Source organism: Enoplosus armatus, chromosome 3 (genome assembly GCF_043641665.1).
Source record: "Enoplosus armatus isolate fEnoArm2 chromosome 3, fEnoArm2.hap1, whole genome shotgun sequence".
In the NCBI taxonomy this organism is placed as follows: domain Eukaryota; kingdom Metazoa; phylum Chordata; class Actinopteri; order Centrarchiformes; family Enoplosidae; genus Enoplosus; species Enoplosus armatus.
Genome location: NC_092182.1, coordinates 28,313,582 through 28,334,558, shown reverse-complemented (window position 1 = coordinate 28,334,558; position 20,977 = coordinate 28,313,582). Strand labels below are relative to the sequence as shown.

Below are 20,977 nucleotides of genomic sequence, written 5' to 3'. Positions count from 1 at the left end.
ATTGTATATATTTTTACCTCATTTCACTTAAATACTGTAAATGTGTATATTTTGTATTTTCATTTCATTTTTCATTTCACCTCATTTCACTTAAATACTGTAAATGTGTATATTTTGTATTTTCTATTTCTTATTTTTATATTTTGTACAAACTTTTAGTTCTAAATTATGCTACTTTCTACTCTTGAATGGGAGCACCGGTACTGTACAATTTCCCCCCGGGGATCAATAAAGTATTTCTGATTCTGATTCTGATTCTGATTGTTGTTGTTCGGGGTATAACTGAGGTTAATAACAGTAGCAGAGTTTGTTATTGAGACGCTTCCATGTGAGCAGCGATGTCACTGCTGCAAATACTGAGACTTTTCATCTAAACAGCAAAACAGAGAACTGTCATAATGAACTGGAACAGACTCTCAGTAGCGCCTCTTAGTGGTCGGTCCAGTGTGTGCACAGCTTCATCATGTAAAACTGTGTTCATGCAGTAATACTGTGAGCTGACTGATGACATCACAGCTCCAAAAGTGATGAGAGGAAGTCTGCAGGATGTTAGTCAAAGATTCACGAACAGATGACATCATATTGGATTAGACAGTGTTTATTGTCCCAGAGGAAGGTTTGTTTCCATGTTCCACTCAGAAACATCAACACAGTACATGAAATACACACTTATTCTACACATACATGCAAGGTGGAGGTGGAGGTGGAGATAGAGGTGGAGGGGAAGGTGAAGGTCAAGATGGAGGTGGAGCGCTGCTAAAGACTGAGGACACTTTGAGGGGCTCTGCTGATGTTGAGGATGTTACTGTTATAACAGAGAGACAGACAGACAGAGACAGACAGACAGAGAGACAGACAGACAAAGAGACAGAGAGACAGACTTTCCACAGCCCAAACATGTTCATGTCAACACGAAAGAAACATCCAAATGCACACAGAACATGTACACATGTATATTTATACATCCTGTTTATATCCACACGTCCACACTGACGTATGTTATTTTGCTCAGCTGTGGCAGAAGAACTGATCAACTGTCACCGTGGAAACACCGGCCAGCAGGTGTCACTGACTGTTACTGTGGAAACACCGGTCAGCAGGACTAGGGGATAAGATAACTTTTCAGGGACAAAATAAAGTTAGTCTGGAGGACTAGTTTTCATGGTAACTGAGATCAGACTTTATGAAACAGAATTGATTGAAAATAAGTCTGGTTTAACTGGTGTGTCTTCCTGTCTGTCCTCCTGTCTGTCTACCATGTAGTACTGGTGTCTCTGGATGTGTTGGTACAACGTGGTGTATTTGGAGACCCTCCGCATCCTCGGCAGGATGAAGCTGTGAGTGAAGGTCTCTCTGTTCAGAGAGCTCTGCCCCTCTGCTGCCAGGACACTGTTAATGAACTGAAGGCAGAAACTGAAGCAGTTATGGTCCTCCTCATGGAACCTGAGAGACAGACAGGTAGGGGGGGGGGGGGGGGCAGACAGGTAGACAGGAGAGAGACAGGTGGACAGGAGAGAGAGACAGGTGGACAGGGGAGAGACAGGTGGACAGTCAGGTGGAAGCTGCAGAGTTTCAGACTGGAACTTTTGTTTTTAACCAAAACAGGTGTGAAGTGTACCTGTGCCAGGCGGGGTCCCACATGGGTCCGTCAGAGAAGCAGTCCAGGTACTGGTCCCACTGAGCCAGCAGGTGGAACATGTCGGGTCGGACCAGAGGAACGCTGACGCAGCGCTCCCAACCAATCAAATCTCTACAAACCCCACCACGAGTGTAGTTATACACAACTCCTACACACACACACACACACACACACACACACACACACACACACACACACACACACACACACACACACACACAGTTGCTGATGTTTAGCAGGTATAATGTTCAGGACAGACAGACAGACAGGACGGACAGGACGGACAAACAGGATGGACAAACAGGATGGACAGGACGTACGGTCAGGACGAACAGGACGGACAGACCGGATGTAGATGTGGGCAGAACAGACCAACATGAGGACACATGGACCATCAGGATGACAACAAGACTACAAACACATCTGATGAACGTGGATCTGTGAGGACGTCAAGCTACTTTAGGTGTCACCAAACAGACCTGAGTCATATGACCTCCTCTCAGACCTAGTGTTCATGAAGGCTCAAACAGTCAACCACTTGGACTTGGGACCTGAACCCTCTTAGACTGAACCAGACCACCAGAGTCTGTGAACAGCTGGGGGGGGGGGGGGGACACTGGAACTTGACAGCCTGACCTCTGACCCCTGACACCTACCTGTTGTGTTGGAGATGCCGGTGTGCAGATCTGACCCATCAAAGTCTCTGAGGAATAAACAGCAGGACACACACTGGTTAAACTGGTCTCAACTGGTTATACTGGTCACAACTGGGTCAGACTGGTCTCAACTGGTTATACTGGTCACACCTGGTTATACTGGTCACAACTGGGTCAGACTGGTCTCAACTGGTTATACTGGTCACAACTGGGTCAGACTGGTCTCAACTGGTTATACTGGTCACACCTGGTTATACTGGTCACACCTGGTTATACTGGTCACACCTGGTTATACTGGTCTCAACTGGTTATACTGGTCTCAACTGGTTTCATAAAAAATATAATGAGTAAGACTGGGTTACACTGGGTTACACCTGTGTGTGTGTGTGTTTACCTGTTGAGGTTGTTGTGTGCAGGTGCAACCAGCAGGCAGCAGGAGCTCTTATGTCCGTTGGTGAGGGGGGAGGGGAGGCTGACCGGCGCTTCCTGCAGTCTGCTCCCCCTCAGCTCCCCCCCACAGCTCGGACACTCCTCCGGCACTGAGAAACAGAAGATCTCTTTCTGACAGTGACTCAGCCGGATCACACTGCGATCCATCTCCAACTCCTCCTTTTACTCCTCAACTCCTCAAATCTTCTGTTCCTCCGGTTTTCTCCACTTTTCACTCTTCTTTGACTTGTTTTCTTCTTCTCTCCTTCTCTCGCCTGTCTGTCTGTCTTCTGGTCCTTCTTATCCCCTCCTCCGTGTCACACCTGGTTGCTAGATTACAGCCTATCAGATGACATCACTACCTGGCTCCAGTCTATCAGGTTGCATGTGCTTTCAGACAGCCATGTGACCTGGCTCACCTGTTCCTGCTTCAGTCTGAACAGGTGACCTTTGGACTGTGTTGGCAGCGTTGTCATGGAGACCGGCGTTGACCTTCAAAGCGGTGTTGGTGTCACTCTGACATTTAACAACTTAAAAGAAAGAAACAGGTCACATAGAAGATTGATGTCAGCTCAGACATCTGTACAAACATGTCTGGCCTTCAGAATAAAAGAAGGAATTATAATTCTGTTATAATTTTGGGGGCCTTCATTTGTCTGTGATGATCATCTCATCCATAGAGCAGCATTTAGTTTGATTCAACACTGAAAACAAAAAAAATAATAACTGGTTTCTCCATGTTGAAGTGCTGACTGAACCAGAGTTACCTTCAAAATAAAAGACCAAATGCAACTTTAAAGGCCCTATGATTTGATTGGCTCAGCAGACAGACTGAATGTAGGTCAACACTTTTTCCATCTCACCTGTCAACCTGTGTGTGTGTGTGTGTGTGTGTGTGTGTGTGTGCATTGCAGACAGTTTCAGTGTGTCACGTGACCACACTGTAAAACATCAAACAGGAATTTATTTGCATAGAGAGCGGGAAGTGAGATCCAATCACAAGTGTTCACTGGAGACGCATGTTAATGGCAGGTGTGAACAGCCGTTGACAGAGCTGGAGCAGGTCTCATTTACCTGGGGGGTCAGTATTATTTTGAGGAAGGTTAGTGGTGTTTTGGGAAAAGTTTTGTCCAAATATGGTTTGTTTTCGATCTCAGAGATTGAGTCTGGACAGGAGGCAGTACGTGCTTTGAGGTCTCCACAGATCTGCACATTTTCCTAGGCCTGAAATCTGCAGATGTGGGAAAATTTCTTTGTTGTAGCAGGAATAATAATTATTATATATTTTGACAGTTCAGATTTGTACCAAATTATAATGCCTCCTGAATCTCTCCTCTCTTTTAATTGCTGGGTTTTTAATTGAGGACACAAAGATTTCTTTGTATTTTGGGGGACAGTGGATGTTGGAATCAGATCTACACCAGGTCTCTTGGAGGATAAGAAAGTCTAAATCTTATGTGTTTTCTTTGAATTCATGGGTTTTGTTTTGCTGATTCTGTCCTTAAACAAGAAGCATACAGTGTGTTGCTGCACCAGAATTAAGAAAAAATAAACTTAAAAATATTTCTTATCACGTTTAGAGAAAATCACTCAGTTATAGACTAAAACTAGTTGATAAGAAGGAGGCGACAAATGCATCATAATTTCAAAGGTGTCCATATGTTTGAATATGTATGAAATATCTTAATCAGTAAAGGAAGCAGTAACTACAGCTGGTCAATATTTCCCTCTGAGATGTGGTGGATGAGAAATATAAAGTAAAGTACAAGTACCTCGAATTTGTACTTAAGTAAATATGGTTACTTTCTGTCAGATAAACGCAATAGGAACCTTCCTGCTGTGACTGCAGGAGTCAGTCGGAAGTGTTTGAACGGGACACCAACGTAACAACTTAGAAGCAGCCGTGTAGCTGAAGCTCCGTGAAGAAGATGAGCACCAAACAGGTGACCTGCAGGTGAGTCTGTCGCTCAGTCTCCCGTCTGTCAGTCACCTGTCTACCAGTCTGTCACCTGTCTGTCTGTCGGTCTGTCTGTCAGTCAGTCTCGCGCTTTGTTTCTGTCTGAGATCACGGCGGACACATTAGCCTTGTGCTAATGTTTTTAGCTGCTAGCTGTTAGCTTGTGTTCCGCTGTCACTTGAGTTTGAAGTTAAAAGTCAGTCAGACTGGACTCTAACGTATCTGATCCGTGGTTCAATTACCTGCTGACATCCCCGTGCGCGAGGCAGGTGTGCGGTAGGCGTGGCTGTTGACGCGATGTCTTTTGAGACATTACAATAGAAACAGTCTGTTGGAACATTCATTTGGGTGTCGACAAAAATATATGACCTCAATATGAAAATATAATCCGCTGTCGGTCCCCATTAAAAACAACAAAACCAGCCATGCCGGGGTCGAGTCGCTGCTCGTAGACAGCCACAAGACACGAGGAGAGGTGGTAAACAGTGGTAAACACATCAGAATCAGAAATACTTTATTGATGGGGGGGGTGTACAGTACTGGAGAGTATACCTCTCACTGATAACACCTGCATCTAACATGTGATGTTTGTGTGTGTGATGTAGCCATACAATATAAAGCACACCTCAATTACTCACCCACAAGGATCACAATCAGCACTCAGTTACACTATCACTGCATCTCACTATATCACTATCACTGCATCTCACGATATCACTATCACTCACAATAGCTGAATCTCACTATATCACTATCACTGCATCTCACTATATATCACTACCACTCACTATCACTGCATCTCGCTATATATATCACTCACTCACTGTCACTGTATCTCACTATATCACTATCACTCACTGTCACTGTATCTCACTATATCACTATCACTCACAATCGCTGTATCTCGCTATATCACTACCACTCACTATCATGGTATCTCACTATATATCACTATCACTGTATCTCGCTATATATATCACTATCACTCACTGTCACTACACCTCTCTATATCACTATCACTGTATCTCACTATATATTACTATCACTCACTATCACTGTATCTCACTATATATCACTATCACCCACTGTCACTACACCTCTCTATATCACTATCACTGTATCTCACTATATATCACTATATATCACTGTCACTACATCTCACTATATCACTATCAGAATCAGAAACTATTTATTGCCAAGTAACATACATTATAAGGAATTTGCAGTGGTCTGATGGTGCTACATTGTTTTAACATATAACATCTGACAGACAACAAGCATGTAAAAATATAAAGGTAAAAGAATAAGATAAGATAAATAACAAACAGTGCAGTGACCAAAATAAAGTGTCCAGGTAAAGTGTCCAGTATTGACCAGTAGGGGGTGCGTGCGTTAATGTAATGCAGGGGGGACAGGGTGGTGTACGTTAATATAACGTATAACTTGTGTTTGTGTGTGTGTGTGTGTGTGTGTGGGGGGGGGGGGGGGGGGTCAGTGCAAGACTCATGGACTCTATGATGGCAGTGTAGAAGTGAACCAGCATTGTTTGTGGCAGGTTAAACTTCCTCAGCTGCCTCAGGAAGTACATCCTCTGTTGGGCTTTCTTGATGAGGGAGCTGATGTTCAGCTCCCACCGGAGGTCCTGGATGATGATGGAGCCCAGGAAACGGAAGGACTCCACAGTGTCCACTGGAGAGTCACACAGGGTGATGGGGGCGGGTGGGGCTGCATTCTTCCTAAAATCCACAACCATCTCCACTGTCTTTGAAGCGTTAAGCTCCAGGTTGTTGCTGTTACACCAGGTCACCAGATGGTCAATCTCCCACCTGTAGGCAGACTCATCCTCTCCAGAGATGAGTCCGATGAGGGTGGTGTCGTCCGCGAACTTCAGGAGCTTGACGGACTGGTGACTGGAGGTGCAGCTGTTGGTGTACAGGGAGAAGAGTAGAGGAGAAAGAACGCAGCCTTGAGGGGAGCCGGTGCTGATTGTGCTGACTATCGCTCACTATCACTGTTTCTCACTATCACTTACTGTCACTACATCTCACTATATCACTATCACTATATCTAACTATCACTCACTATCACTCACTGTCACTATCACTATATCTGTCCCACAAAGCTGTGTCATGTTAACCGAAGCTATATAGTTGAGAGTAAACCGCCTGGAAGATAAAACGATAATGATATGAACCAGGCGACAGACGCTTCATCAATATCAATATGAAAACTGTTTAATAGTTTCACTTCATGCATTAGATACAAACCGCCATGAAAGTACATAACGAATATGGCTCTTAAAAAGCCTATCAAATCCCTTGAGTCCCCTGAGTGACACACAAACAGCCAGTCATTGAACAGGTGTGTTGTTGAGAGCTGACAGTCGTGTCTAATGTGGAGGAAAAAGTGTGCTAAATACTGTAGAATATCTTGGTGTCTTTATGTGTCAGATAATGTTGAAGACCTGAAGGTTTCAGCATTAAGCACCTGATCTTATTATCAGAGAAAACGAAAGCAGTCACATAATGTATGCGTCAACATGTAGCAGCAGTACCTGGTTCTCTCCAGACAGCTGAGAACAGAGTTCAGTTATGGCATCAGAAAGAGATTAAAGGCAGCCAGAGTCTACCTGTCCTACAGTCTGCTGATACGGTAGTCCCCCATCAGACAGTCTGATAGACACCTGACCCCGTTAGGGACCGTGTCTGGACACTGCTGCTCTTTATCTGAGACTAACTGAACACTTGTGATCATAAATGTCACCTCTGTGTGGCTCTGTTGTCCACACTAATGTTAACTTCAGCACCTCCGATAAAGTGCAGCTCTCAGCCCCTTCCCTGAGCTTCTCAAAGGAAAGCATCCTGAGTCAGACGGTCCCAAACAGAGCAAAGGAGGCTGTAAGAGGGGGAAGCAGAGGAGACATCACTCTGCTTTCACTAGTCAGAATAACAGCAGGCTGTCAGGAAACACTAAAAGATGCACATATGATCCAATCAACCGATAAGCACATGATTCTGTTCTATTATGTTCACGCTAACGCTAGCAGTTTGATTCATTCTTTCAGCTTTCTTCAAATTCGGCACAAACGTCCACTTGGACTGAAGGATGAACTGATTAGAATTTGGTGGTCAAAGGTTAAAGGTTAGAGTTTTGGCCATAACTGAAGAACGGATGACCATATTTCACAGCTGGTAGGACACTTTTGACTCAAGGGTCAAAGGTCACTGTGGCCTCAAAATAGGTTTTTAGCCATAATTTAAGAATGAATTTATCGACTCCAGATGTCACACACATGTTGACTGTGACGACTCAATGAGTTAACAATAACTAGCACAGTACAGGCTTTTCTCCATCTCGTCCATTCTGCCTTTCACTTCCTGCCTCATTCTGAATTTTGAGTGTCATCAGAGTCACGTGACTGTAAACAACATATTGGAGTGCACCGAGCTAACCGTGATGCTGTGAGTGAGTGAGTTTCACCTACAGCTCATAGAGAAGACATTTTGGAGGTTCAAATGTTCCTTGAAGAGGTTCCATGGGTCCTTAAAGATGTTCAAATGGTCTTTAAGAAGGTTAAATGGTCTTTGAGAAGTTTGAAATGGCCCTTGAAGAGGTACCCAAGGTCCTGCTGAAGCTGCTGATGTCACTTGTAACAGGTGTGTTGTGTTTCAGGTACTTCCTCCACGGTGTGTGCAGGGAGGGAAGCCGCTGTCTGTTCTCTCATGACCCAGCCAACAGTAAACCATCCACCATCTGCAAGTTCTACCTGAGAGGAGTGTGTGCCTATGGAGAACGCTGCAGGTAACGCTCACCTGATAGGGAACATCCAATTGTATCCTGTGTTTACTGTCACTAGAGGTAAAACCATTACATCACTCCCTGTTAGTGGTTATCACTTCCTGTGTGTGTGACCTGTGTGCAGGTACGACCACATCAAATCTTCATCCAGAGGAGGAGGAGGGGGAGGAGTTTCAGGTGATCAGGCAGATGTAGGAGGAGCTGGAGGCGGGGCTTCTGGCAGAGGAGTTAAGAAGACACTGGTCCTCAGAGAAAGAGGTGACTAACACACTGCAGCCTGACTATACACGCTCAGACATGTCAGCCATGTTGGAAATGTCCATCTGCAGACCTGATGAACTTTGGGGTCTTAGTAGAGAGGTACGTCACTTCCTTTAGGTATGTCACTTAATTTAGTTACGTCACTTCCTTTGGGTACGTCACTTCTTTTGCTACGTCACTTCCTTTAGGTATGTCACTTCGTTTAGGTACGTCACTTCCTTTGGGTACGTCACTTCTTTTAGTTACGTCACTTCTTTTAGATGTGTCACTTCTTTTAGATGTGTCACTTCTTTTAGATGTGTCACTTCTTTTTGGTACGTCACTTCTTTTAGATGTGTCACTTCTTTTAGATGTGTCACTTCTTTTTGGTACGTCACTTCTTTTAGTTACGTCACTTCTTTTAGATGTGTCACTTCTTTTAGATGTGTCACTTCTTTTTGCTACGTCACTTCCTTTAGGTACGTCACTTCTTTTAGTTACGTCACTTCTTTTAGATGTGTCACTTCTTTTTGGTACGTCACTTCCTTTTAGATGTGTCACTTCTTTTAGATGTATCACTTCTTTTTGGTACGTCACTTCCTTTTAGATGTGTCACTTCTTTTAGATGTATCACTTCTTTTTGGTACGTCACTTCCTTTTAGATGTGTCACTTCTTTTAGGTACGTCACTTCTTTTAGATGTATCACTTCTTTTTGGTATGTCACTTCTTTTTAGATGTGTCACTTCTTTTTGGTACGTCACTTCCTTTTAGATGTGTCACTTCTTTTTAGGTACGTCACTTTTTAGATGTGTCACTTTTAGATGTGTCACTTCTTTTAGGTAAGTCACTTAATTTAGATGCGTCACTTCTTTTAGATGCGTCACTTCCTTTAGGTATGCCACTTCTTTTAGATGCGTCACTTCTTTTAGGTACATCACTTCCTTTTAGATGCGTCACTTCTTTTTGGTACATCACTTCCTTTTAGATGTGTCACTTCCTTTTAGGAAGAGATTAGCAGATCAGAAAATATGACTTTGTTGTTATTTATGACCACGCATACTGTCTCTCCTCTTGAGAAAACTCCCAGGTGAAGTGAAAGATAATGTTTAATGGTGTTGATAACAACTACCCTCATTAATGTAGCTGCAATAAGACTTTTGTTAGTGAAAAGCCAATAAAGCCCCATTTAAATGCCAGGAAACACAGGAGGTCGTGTGTGTGTGTGTGTGTGTGTGTGTGTGTGTGTGTGTGTGTGTGTGTGTGTGTGTGTGTGTGTGTGTGTGTGTGTGTGTGTGTGTGTGTGTGTGTGTGTGTGTGTGTGTGTGTGTGTGTGTGTGTGTATATGTGTGCATACATGTCAAGCTTAATGTCGTGTTCTTATTTCTGTGTACTTGTAGTTGTCTGTAGTCAGTTGTATTTTGAATCTTTGGTAACGTTTTTGAAATGTGTGTGTCAATAAAGTCTTTTGAATTTGATTCAAAGTTAAGATGAAAGTTAACAAACACAACCTGACCATCTAATCTTTAACCATGTCTGTCTGTCTGTCTGTCTCTCTCTCCTCCTGTCTGTCTCTCAGTCCTGGGTGTTGACACTATGTTTGGGGGTCCAGCAGACAGTTTGGGGTCAGAGGTCGCAGCGGCAGCGGCTCCTCAGTCGTATGTGGATGCCATCAGGACGGGTCTGGACGCTTCAGCACAGGAACAAGGTCAGTTACAGAAATATCTGTCTTGTGATTGGCTGGGTAGTGTTTGTGATGTAATCAGTAGATGAGGTAGTACACGATGAGGTATCCTGATTGATGACGTTAATTGATGTTTAATAACATCTGATGTTTAATGCTGACAAGCAGATTTATGTGGTTTTTTTTAATGTGTACCTGTGCTCGCTGCAGCTCCTCCCCCAGTGGGCGGGGCTTACCAGGACCTCCCCCAGCTGTGTCCCTACGCTGCTGCTGGACACTGTTACTATGAAGACAACTGTACGTATCTCCATGGTGACCTGTGTGAGGTGTGTGGGCTGCAGGTGCTCCACCCCCACGACCCCGAGCAGAGGAGAGCACACGAGAAGGTGAGCACTGTAATTTAATTTAATTTAATTTAATGTAACGGAGCAGTCTGGAGTTCTTCTGTTTTTGTGGAATCATTATAACTAATGAAAACGTTCCCATCATCATGACATCACTGTAAACCTGCTTTGATGTATGAGAATGATTTAACTGTCAAACATCTCTGCTTTACTGTGAATGTGTTCAGTTGTTGAGAGACAACACATTCTATACAGTTCAATAGACCTCAGTGATACTGATACCAATAACATTACATTACACGATTGTTATAATTTAACATACGTGCTCTCTCTAAACACGACACCTGCAGTGTGAATTAAAGCAACATATTAGATTAATAAAATAGCGTCTGCCCTACTTCAATTCAGCTGATTAATGTTAGGTTTTCATCTGATGGACCTCTCTTTGGCCATTGTTTCTGTAACTTACGGGGACACAAAGACACAATGGTACAGCTGAAGAACCTTTTACATTCATCATATATGAGCTACACATTCACGGGCTAACCTGACCAGCATAGGGTCTAGATACCGGACAACTGTTCTGTGTCTGGGTGGACCGCTGTGTTAGTAATTATTTGGTTGATAGAACATAACAAACCAAACAGCATGAGCTTAACAGCTGTTTATTCTTTTACAGGTGAAAAGAAAACTAGTGCTTTCATGTAGACATGTCCCTGGAAACACATGTAAACCATCCATCACCTGATACTGGATCATGAGATGGCACTCATTATACCTGTCTGTCTGTCTGTCTGCAGATGTGTCTGCTGGCCTTTGAGGCTGACATGGAGAAGGCGTTTGCAGCCCAGCTGAGCCAGGACAAGGTGGGTTCAGTCAGTGGCTGATGGTTAGGTTGTTATGGTGACAATGACAGTGACAGTAACTGTTGTTGTTGTTGTTGTTGTTGTTTTTTGTTCAGGTGTGTTCTATCTGTATGGAGGTGGTGGTGCAGAAGGTGAACCCGTCAGACCGCAGGTTCGGCATTCTGTCCTCCTGCTGTCACACCTTCTGTCTGGCCTGCATCCGACAGTGGCGCGTCACCAGAAACTTCAGCAACAAGATCATCAAGTAAGAGTCTCTTCAGATGGGTCAGACGAGTCCGGAACAGGGTCTGTGAGTCTGGGAAAGGCTCCGTGAGGTCAGGACAGGGTCTGTGAGTCCGGCACAGGGTCTGTGAGATCAAAACAGGATCTGTGAGATCGAAACAGGATCTGTGAGATCTAGACTAGATGGTTTATGAGTCCTGTACAGGGTCTGTTAGGTTAGGACAGTCTTTCTGTCTAATGTCTCTCTCTCTGTCTCAGGTCGTGTCCAGAGTGTCGAGTCGTCTCAGAGTTTGTCATCCCTTCGGTCTACTGGGTGGAGGACCAGGACGACAAGGATCACCTCATAGATCTCTTCAAGTCTGGAGTCAGGTGAGCGACTGGAAATCTGCTACGCCTGAAGTGCCTGAAGTGCCTGAAGTGCCTGAAGTACCTGAAGTACCTGAAGTATCACAGTACCAGTTTCAACAGATGAAACATTATAACAGACTTCACAGTCTCAGTCTTGTTTAACCTCCTAAGACCCAAGCTCTGTCTTAATTTCTCTTTGCTATTTGGGCTTATTGGGACCTGATAAGTATAAAAACTAAGCATCATCTGTTGACATGATGTAGTTCCACATACAGGGACAATTTTGAATTTCCATATAAGCAGAATTAAGTATTATGGTATAACCCAAAATGTGATGTCCACGTATGTGGATGCCAGGTCTTAGGAGGTTAATTAAACTTTTTTCTTTCTACTCTCTTTGTCTTCTTGGACAGTATTTTCTCTCTCAGCTGATCAAGATAGTTTCTGTTGATAAACTTCTGAATACATTTCGTGGTGAACCTCCTGCTGCCTTCTGTAGGTTAATATGTCCACACTGACCTCAGATCTGATGCAATATTAAACAAACTACAGGCCATTTGGTTGTTGTTTCCTGTGTCTGCAGTAAGAAGGCCTGTAAGTACTTCGATCAGGGTCGAGGTTCGTGTCCGTTCGGAGGGAAGTGTTTGTATCTTCACGCCTTCCCAGATGGAACCCGAGCAGAACCTGACCGGCCGCGGAAACAGCTGAGCTCCGAGGGGAACGTCCGGGTCAGAAAACACAGCCGCCAATTTGATTCAAAGATGTGGTTCATCAGCTAAGTGCTCCTGAGTTTTGTAGTTTATAAACATTGTTTTTGTGTGTTTTCTTTTAGTTCATGAACAGCGTCCGTCTGTGGGATTTCATCGAGGAGCGTGGGCAGCGGTCGGCCCCGCCCCTGCCGTCCCTTGATGATGACATCACAGAGCTGAGGGAGCTCTTCATGCAAATGTCGGGTCCAAGCCGCGACGGACCGGAGACTCCGCCCAGCGCAGACTAGTAGAGACCGGACTGTGTCGTCTGGCCTCCGTGGTAACCGGTGGCTAAGGGGGAGGGATTCTAGACGTGACGGCCATGTTTGTGGACAAGTCATTGAAATATTAAATCATGTGCTCTCACAGCTCTCTGGTGTGTTTCAGTATGGAAAACTAAATCCATCATGTCATGTCCACGTTTGGTAATTACATTTTATTTATTGTGTAAATAAGTAAATACAGAGTCAGTGTGAAGTCATTCACTGGTGTCTTATTGAATTTATTGAATTTTTTTAATGTTGTTTTTTAGATAACAGAAATGTCATCATTCTCCCTCCTCCCTAAACCTACCCAACTCAGTCTATTATCTCAAACTTTTATCTCAAACAATATAAAAGTAAAGAAGAAAAGAAATCGAAAGAAAAAAAACGAAAAAATAAAGAGGAAAAAAGTTATAACAATTGTAGATTCATCCATACTTGCATACTTATTTACCCTTGCAAGGCAGTTGAATTTGTGAGATCATGCAGTCTCACACAGGAATCCAGCCTCATATATAGCAGAGCAGTGGAAATACTACTGCCAGTGGACACATTTCTACCATTGCACGGTATGTACCATATACACTACTCACAAAAAGTTAGGGATATTTGACTTTCGGGTGAAATTTACGGAAAATGTAAAAAGTTCATGCTACAGTGATATTATATCATGAAAGTAGGGCATTTAAGTAGAAGCATGCAATGGTAATTTCTTCATCTCAAACAATTTATTGAAACAATAAAAACATCACCATCATTTCTGCTCAATGTGAATCGACTTCATGTGAAAGCTGAATATCCCTAACTTTTTGTGAGTAGTGTGTGTATATATATATATATATATATATATGTATATTTACCATATATATGTACCAGTCAAAAGTTTGGACACACCTTCTCATTCAATGTTTTTTCTTTATTTTTAGTATTTTTTACATTGTAGATTAATATTAAAGACATCAGAACTATGAAGGAACACATATGAAATTATGTAGTAAACAAAAAAGTGTTAAACAAACCAGAATGTTTTATACTTTAGATTCTTCAAAGCAGCCACCTTTTGCATTGATGACAGCTTTGCACACTCTTGGCATTCTCTCAATCAGCTTTATGAGGCAGTCACCTGGTTTTCAAGGTGTGCCTTGTCAAGAGTTAATTTGTGGAATGTTTTGCCTTCTTAATGTGTTTGAGCCCATCAGTTGTGTTGTGCAGAGGTAGGGTCGGTACACAGTTCTATACAGTGAATTGCCCTATTCAGCTACTGTTCTAATCCATATTATGGCAAGAACCACTCAACTAAGTAAAGAGAAACGACAGTCCATCATTACTTTAAGACATGAAGGTCAGTCAATCTGGAAAATTTCAAGAATTTAGAATGTATCCTCAAGTGCAGCGAAAACCATCAAACGCTATGATGAAACTGGCTCTCATGAGGACCGTCCCAGGAAAGGAAGACCAAGAGTTACCTCTGCTGCAGAGGATGAGTTCATTAGAATTACCAGCCTCAGAAACCGCAAATTAACAGCACCTCAGACTAGAGCCCACATAAATGCTTCACAGAGTTCAAGTAGCAGACACATCTCAACATCAACCGTTCAGAGGAGACTGCGTGAATCAGGCCTTTATGGTCGAATTGCTGCAAAGAAGCCACTACTGAGGAAGAACAACAAGAGGAAGAGAATTGCTCGGGCCAAGAAACACAAGGAATGGACATTAGACCAGTGGAAATCTGTACTTTGGTCTGATGAGTCCAAATTTGAGATTTTTGGTTCCACCCGTCATGTCTTTGTGAGACGTAGAAAAGGTGAGCGGATGGTTTCTACATGTGTGGTTCCCACTGTGAAGCATGGAGGAGGAGATGTCATGGTGTGGGGGGGCTTTGCTGGTGACACTGTTGGTGATTTATTCAAAATTCAAGGCACACTTAACCAGCATGGCTACCACAGCATTCTGCAGCAACATGCCATCCCATCTGGTTTGCGTTTAGTGGGACCAGCATTTGTTTTTCAACAGGACAATGACCCCAAACACACCTCCAGGCTATGTAAGGGCTATTTGACCAAGAAGGAGGGTGATGGAGTGCTGCGTCAGATGACCTGGCACCCACAATCACCCGACCTAAACCCAATTGAGATGGTTTGGGATGAGTTGGACCGCAGAGTGAAGGCAAATCAGCCAACAAGTGCTCAGCACCTCTGGGAACTCCTTCAAGACTGTTGGAAAACCATTCCAGGTGACTGCCTCATAAAGCTGATTGAGAGAATTCCAAGAGTGTGCAAAGCTGTCATCAAAGCAAAAGGTGGCTACTTTGAAGAATCTAAAGTATAAAACATATTGTGGTTTGTTTAACACTTTTTTGTTTATTACATAATTCCATGTGTTCCTTCATAGTTCTGATGTCTTTATTAATCTACAATGTAGGAAATAATACAAATAAAGAAAGAACATTGAATGAGAAGGTGTGTCCAAACTTTTGACTGTGTGTGTGTGTGTATATATATATAATATATACACATATATATATATGTATATATTATATATATATATGTATATATTATATATATATATATATATGTATATATTATATATATACATATATATGTATATAATATATATACACATATATGTATATATATGTATATTATATATATATATGTGTGTGTATATATATATATATATATATATATATATATATATATATATATATATATATATACACATACATACATACATACATACAGTTAGGCCCAGAAATATTTGGACAGTGACACAATCTTCATGATTTGGGCTCTGCATGCCACCACATTGGATTTGAAATGAAACAACTAAGATGCAATTGAAGTGCAGACTTTCAGGTTTAATTCCAAGGGGTTGAACAAAAATATATATAATATGAAACATTGAGGAATTGTAACCATTTTTATACAAAGTATAACCTCATTTCAGGGGCTCAAAAGTAATTGGACAAATTAACATTACCATAAGTAAAATGTTCATTTTAAATATTTTGTTGAGAATCCTTTGCAGGCAATGACTGCCTGAAGTCTGGAACCCATGGACATCACCAAACACTGGGTTTCCTCCTTTGTGATGCTTTGCCAGGCCTTTACTGCAGCCGTCTTCAGTCGTTGCTTGTTTGTGGGTCTTTCTGCCTTAAGTTTTGTCTTGAGCAAGTGAAATGCATCGATGCTCGATCGGGTTGAGATCTGGTGATTGACTCGGCCATTGCAGAATATTCCACTTCTTTGCCTTAAAAAACTCCTGGGTTGCTTTCGCAGTATGTTTTGGGTCATTGTCCATCTGTACTGTGAAGCGCCGTCCAATCAACTTTGCTGCATTTGGCTGAATCTGAGCAGAAAGTATATCCCTATACACTTCAGAATTCATCCAGCTGCTTCTGTCTTCTGTCACATCATCAATAAACACTAGTGACCCCGTGCCATTGGAAGCCATGCATGCCCATGCCATCACACTGCCTCCACCATGTTTTACAGAAGATGTGGTGTGCTTTGGATCATGAGCTGTTCCAATTCTTCTCCATACTTTCTTCTTCCCATCATTCTGGTACAGGTTGATCTTAGTCTCATCTGTCCAAAGAATGCTGTTCCAGAACTGGGCTGGCTTCTTCACATGTTTTTTGGCAAAGTCTAATCTGGCCTTTCTATTTTTGAGGCTGATTAATGGTTCGCACCTTGTGGTGAACCCTCTGTATTTACTCTCTTTAAGTCTTCTCTTTATGGTAGACTTCGATACTGATACACCTTCTTCCTACAGAGTGTTCTTCACTTGGGTGTGAAGGGGTTTTTCTTCACCATGGAAAGGATCCTGCGGTCATCCACCACTGTTGTCTTCCGTGGACAAGCTCACCAGCGCACTCTTTTTTTTCTCAGAATGTACCAAACTGTTGATTTGGCCACTCCTAACATTTCTGCTATCTCTCTGATGGATTTCTTCTTTTTTTTCAGCCTAAGGATGGTCTGTTTCACTTCCATTGAGAGCTCCTTTGACCGCATGTTGTGTGTTCACAGCAACAGCTTCCAAATGCAAATGCCACACCTGGAATCAACTCCAGACCTTTTAACTGCTTAATTGATGACAGGTTAACGAGGGAAGAGCCCATGAAGCCTTCTGAGTCAATTGTTCAATTACTTTTGGTCCCTTGAAAAAGAGGCGGCGACACATTAAAGAGCTGTAATTCCTAAACCCTTCCTCCAATTTGGATGTGAATACTCTCAAATTACAGCTGAGAGTCTGTACTTTAATCCCATATTGATTATATAACTCTATCCTGAATATGTTTTCATAAACAGCTAAAATAACAAAACTTGTGTCACTGTCCAAATATTTCTGGGCCTAACTGTATATATACACATATATACACATACATACACAAGCAGGATATAAAATTGACGTTGCATTGGTACTACATAGGCTTAGGCATAGGAATCCTTAGGAAGGTCAAATGGCCAAAAATAAATCTTGGAGAAAACCCCCCCAAAAAACATTACCTGCATTCTTTCTAATGGCCAGCAGGGGGTGACTCCACTGGGCTGATTGTATAGAAGTCTATGAGAAAATTACCCGACTTCTCACTTGATTTATTATTCAGTAATTTTCCTGATGAGTTTATGGTCTCAGTTGCGAGTTTCAAGTCTTCTTCAATACAGCATAATGTTCATTTAGTAAATTATGGTCCCATTTAGAGTAAAATAGACTATAGAGCTGGGTATGCTTTAGGGCGGGGCAACATTGTGATTGATAAGTTGCAACCACAGCGACCTGTCAATCAGGATAGAGGCGTTCAGTTATACTAAAAGACACTCTAGGAGTCGGCTGTTCATGTTTTATGGTAAATACATTTACAAGCTAACTTTGTTAGCAGCGACAGGCGTGTTTGTTAGCAGGCGTGAACATAAGTTTTGAATATTTTAAGTACATGTAGGAATGAAACAGTTTCAGGCTGGAAATGGACTACACTGGCTCAAATCCAGAGAAAAACCCACTAGGGGGGCTTCTGATGTTTTGGTCCAGCTGTCTACTGGACCAGGAGGACGGAGTTTTTCTTTCCTTTGAATCGAAGGTACAGATAGAGGATCTTGTATGTTGTACAGATTGTAAATCTTTAATTTAAGGCTATAATGATTGATTGATTTTAGGATCTTATTTTCCTTGTACATGCTCCCATTCGGTCACATCATTACATGGTGTTGCATGTCATTGTTCGACAGATGATATTCTGATACATCTCCCCATGAAGCCCAATAACCTCTCTGATCTCTCCTGTCTGGTTAAATGATCAGCAGATGTGAAAGATTGGATGGCCGCAGATTTTCTTCAATTCAACTCTTATAATCGATAAGAAAATAAATATTTTTATCATCTAAGACATCTCAAGATTTGACCAGTTTGAAGTTTTAAAGATGCATAAGTTGTACATTCTTTTGTCTCATCACGACTGGACTGCTGCAAGGCTCTTCTAAAAGGTGTAAACCAGATATCACTCAACGAAAAGCAACTGCTGCTAGACCATGAACTCAACTTTCAGCTACTACACTGACTGTCCGACATGTGTCCCAGCAGCATTGGCCCACAGATCGCCCTTCTTGATCCATATCCATCTCTAGGCCCTCTCAGCAGCCTCTGGTCATGGCTTTGGAGATGCACTCTGCCTTTTGCACCTGGTCATGGCGCCTGCGATAGCGCGATCCTCTTCCTATGGTTCATGGTGTAATGGGATCTGGTGGTCTCAGTGGTGTAGCTGACAATGATTGTAGTCTCTGTTTGAAGCTCTCTGTCAGTGTCCGCCTGGTCTGATGTTTTGATTCTGGCTGCATCCTCATCAAAATCTCTGATGGCTGGCAGGAGGCCACTTGACACGGCTCTGTTGAACTACTTTTTTTTTTTTTTTTTTAGGTATGAAGGTATGAGGTGCGTTGCTTCCTTTTCTGCCACAAAAGTCAAAAAAGGGTTCTTGTTTCAAGGTTCATTGAAATCCTTTAGTCCCAGAATGAGAGGCTAACAGGATCTTCTGTGTATCAGGTATTACTGTGCTGATAGAACTTCATCTGCAGTCTGTGAAGAAGACGTTTGTAGCTAACATTAGCATTTTACTGTAATACTGTATAATATGTTTTTTAATTTCTATATTTCACTAAAATCAAACACTGACTCTAACAACACAAGAGAACACGCTAACATCAGTGCCAGCTTCTCCAACAGGCTGACATCACCTGGTCATCAACCAGGTTGTATGTTTTCGTTTATTTCTTTCACAGCTAACACGCAACAAGAAAGAGTATTTACCTGACAAACAACATGACGTTAATGCTACTTAAAGTCATTTAAATCTAAAGTAAATAGTTTGATGCAGGGAGTGAAGACCTCTGTTTACTGACTGACAGAAAACCTGTTGATCTGCATCAGAGTCAACAAGTTTCTCACCTGACAGGCAGAGATCGGCAGAGGAAAGAAAGTGTACTGCAGTAAAAGTACTCATCTAAAAATGTTAAAAGTAAAAAGTAAATCAGATTTGATGTACTTCCCCCTCTCTTCAGTCATTCTGCACATTTCTGCTCTTTTTCTTGTTTTTTCAGTCATTAACATCTGTCATTTCTTGCCTCTTGCCTGCTTAGTTTTCCTTCGCTGACTTATCAGCTGTTGCCGAACTCTGTTTACCAGTCCACTCAGCGTCTCTGTCCCACTGAGCTCCTGAGACATGGAGCTGAGTGAGGCTCTGCCGTCAGTTCCTCTGTGAACCAATAAGTCAGTACAAGATAAAAAAAAGTACTCTGAAAAACTAAAACTACTTTGTAATTTGTTCCCTCCAGCCCAGCAGACAGCAGGTGAGTTTGTGAGTGAAGTTCAAACTTCCAGCAGTCAGTCTGTTGACGGAAGCTTCACCTCCTGAAATATAACAAACACAGGAAATATTACATTTCTTTATGTAACTCAACATTGGCTTCATAAGCTGCTGCCAGAATCCCCCCAAACTCTGTTCAACAAGTCTGACAGACAGGTGACAAATTAAAGGTCTAAAACAACAATCAATGAGCAGCGAAACATCATGAATGCAGGTGATTCCACACAGGAGTAGTGATCAATACTAACATCCTGTCATGCTGTGTGTATGTGATTCGTCCACAGTCTGCGTTCACCTGGAGGCTGTTAACTTTTCATTTGAGCTCATTTGCAAAAACAAGTATCTATACATCTATATATTTCCTAATTCATGTTTTTTTGTCCACTCAAGGCAGGTTTATTTATAAAGCACAATTCATACACATCTGCAATTCAACATGCTAAACAAATGAGCAGATGAGGGAATATCTGGCTTTGATCTGTTTTTATGTATGAATATTTTCTGTTCCTGTGTTTGTTATATTCCAACAGGTGACGCTTCAGTCAACAGACGGGCTGCTGTTTGAAACTCACCTGTCAGGTGAAAAACACTGATGATCATCTTTGTATATTTTCACCATTATCTTTGTGCTAAAACTGGGTAATAAATGTATATGAATACATATCAATAGAACATGATATAGTATAGTACAGTATTATATAGTATGGGATACACAGTATAATATAAGGTGAAATGTAGTGATATAGCACTGCAATATAGTACTATAGTATTCCTTGTAAAGAGTGAAGAGGAATGATGCCAGTTCAGTTCCTTGAGGTGCGTTTGTGTTGTTTATCACAACCTCAGACACTGGACGCACAGTTAACAAAGTTACAAGCTGTGAACAGGTGTGTTTATTTACAAAGTAATGACACTGAATGTGTCC

The 20,977-nt window shown here is 42.2% G+C and overlaps 2 protein-coding genes across 2 annotated transcripts; one reads left to right on the top strand and one right to left on the bottom strand.

Moving 5' to 3' along the window:
* Nucleotides 1-1,181: 1,181 nt before the first annotated feature.
* Nucleotides 1,182-2,892, bottom strand: LOC139283402 (MKRN2 opposite strand protein-like). Its single transcript, XM_070903402.1, has 4 exons — nt 2,690-2,892; nt 2,296-2,342; nt 1,619-1,787; nt 1,182-1,443 (listed from the first exon to the last, which is right to left on the bottom strand). Exons 1-4 carry the CDS (start codon nt 2,890-2,892, stop codon nt 1,182-1,184), a joined length of 681 nt encoding a protein of 226 aa, XP_070759503.1.
* Nucleotides 2,893-4,608: 1,716 nt separating this feature from the next.
* mkrn2 (makorin, ring finger protein, 2) lies at nt 4,609-13,395 on the top strand. The gene is made up of 10 exons (XM_070902659.1): nt 4,609-4,678; nt 8,354-8,482; nt 8,604-8,737; nt 10,297-10,425; nt 10,612-10,787; nt 11,546-11,611; nt 11,707-11,855; nt 12,092-12,202; nt 12,765-12,909; nt 13,014-13,395. The coding sequence occupies exons 1-10, from the start codon at nt 4,653-4,655 to the stop codon at nt 13,176-13,178; spliced, it is 1,230 nt and encodes a 409-aa protein (XP_070758760.1). The 5' UTR covers nt 4,609-4,652; the 3' UTR covers nt 13,179-13,395.
* The last annotated feature ends 7,582 nt before the right edge of the window (nt 13,396-20,977 follow it).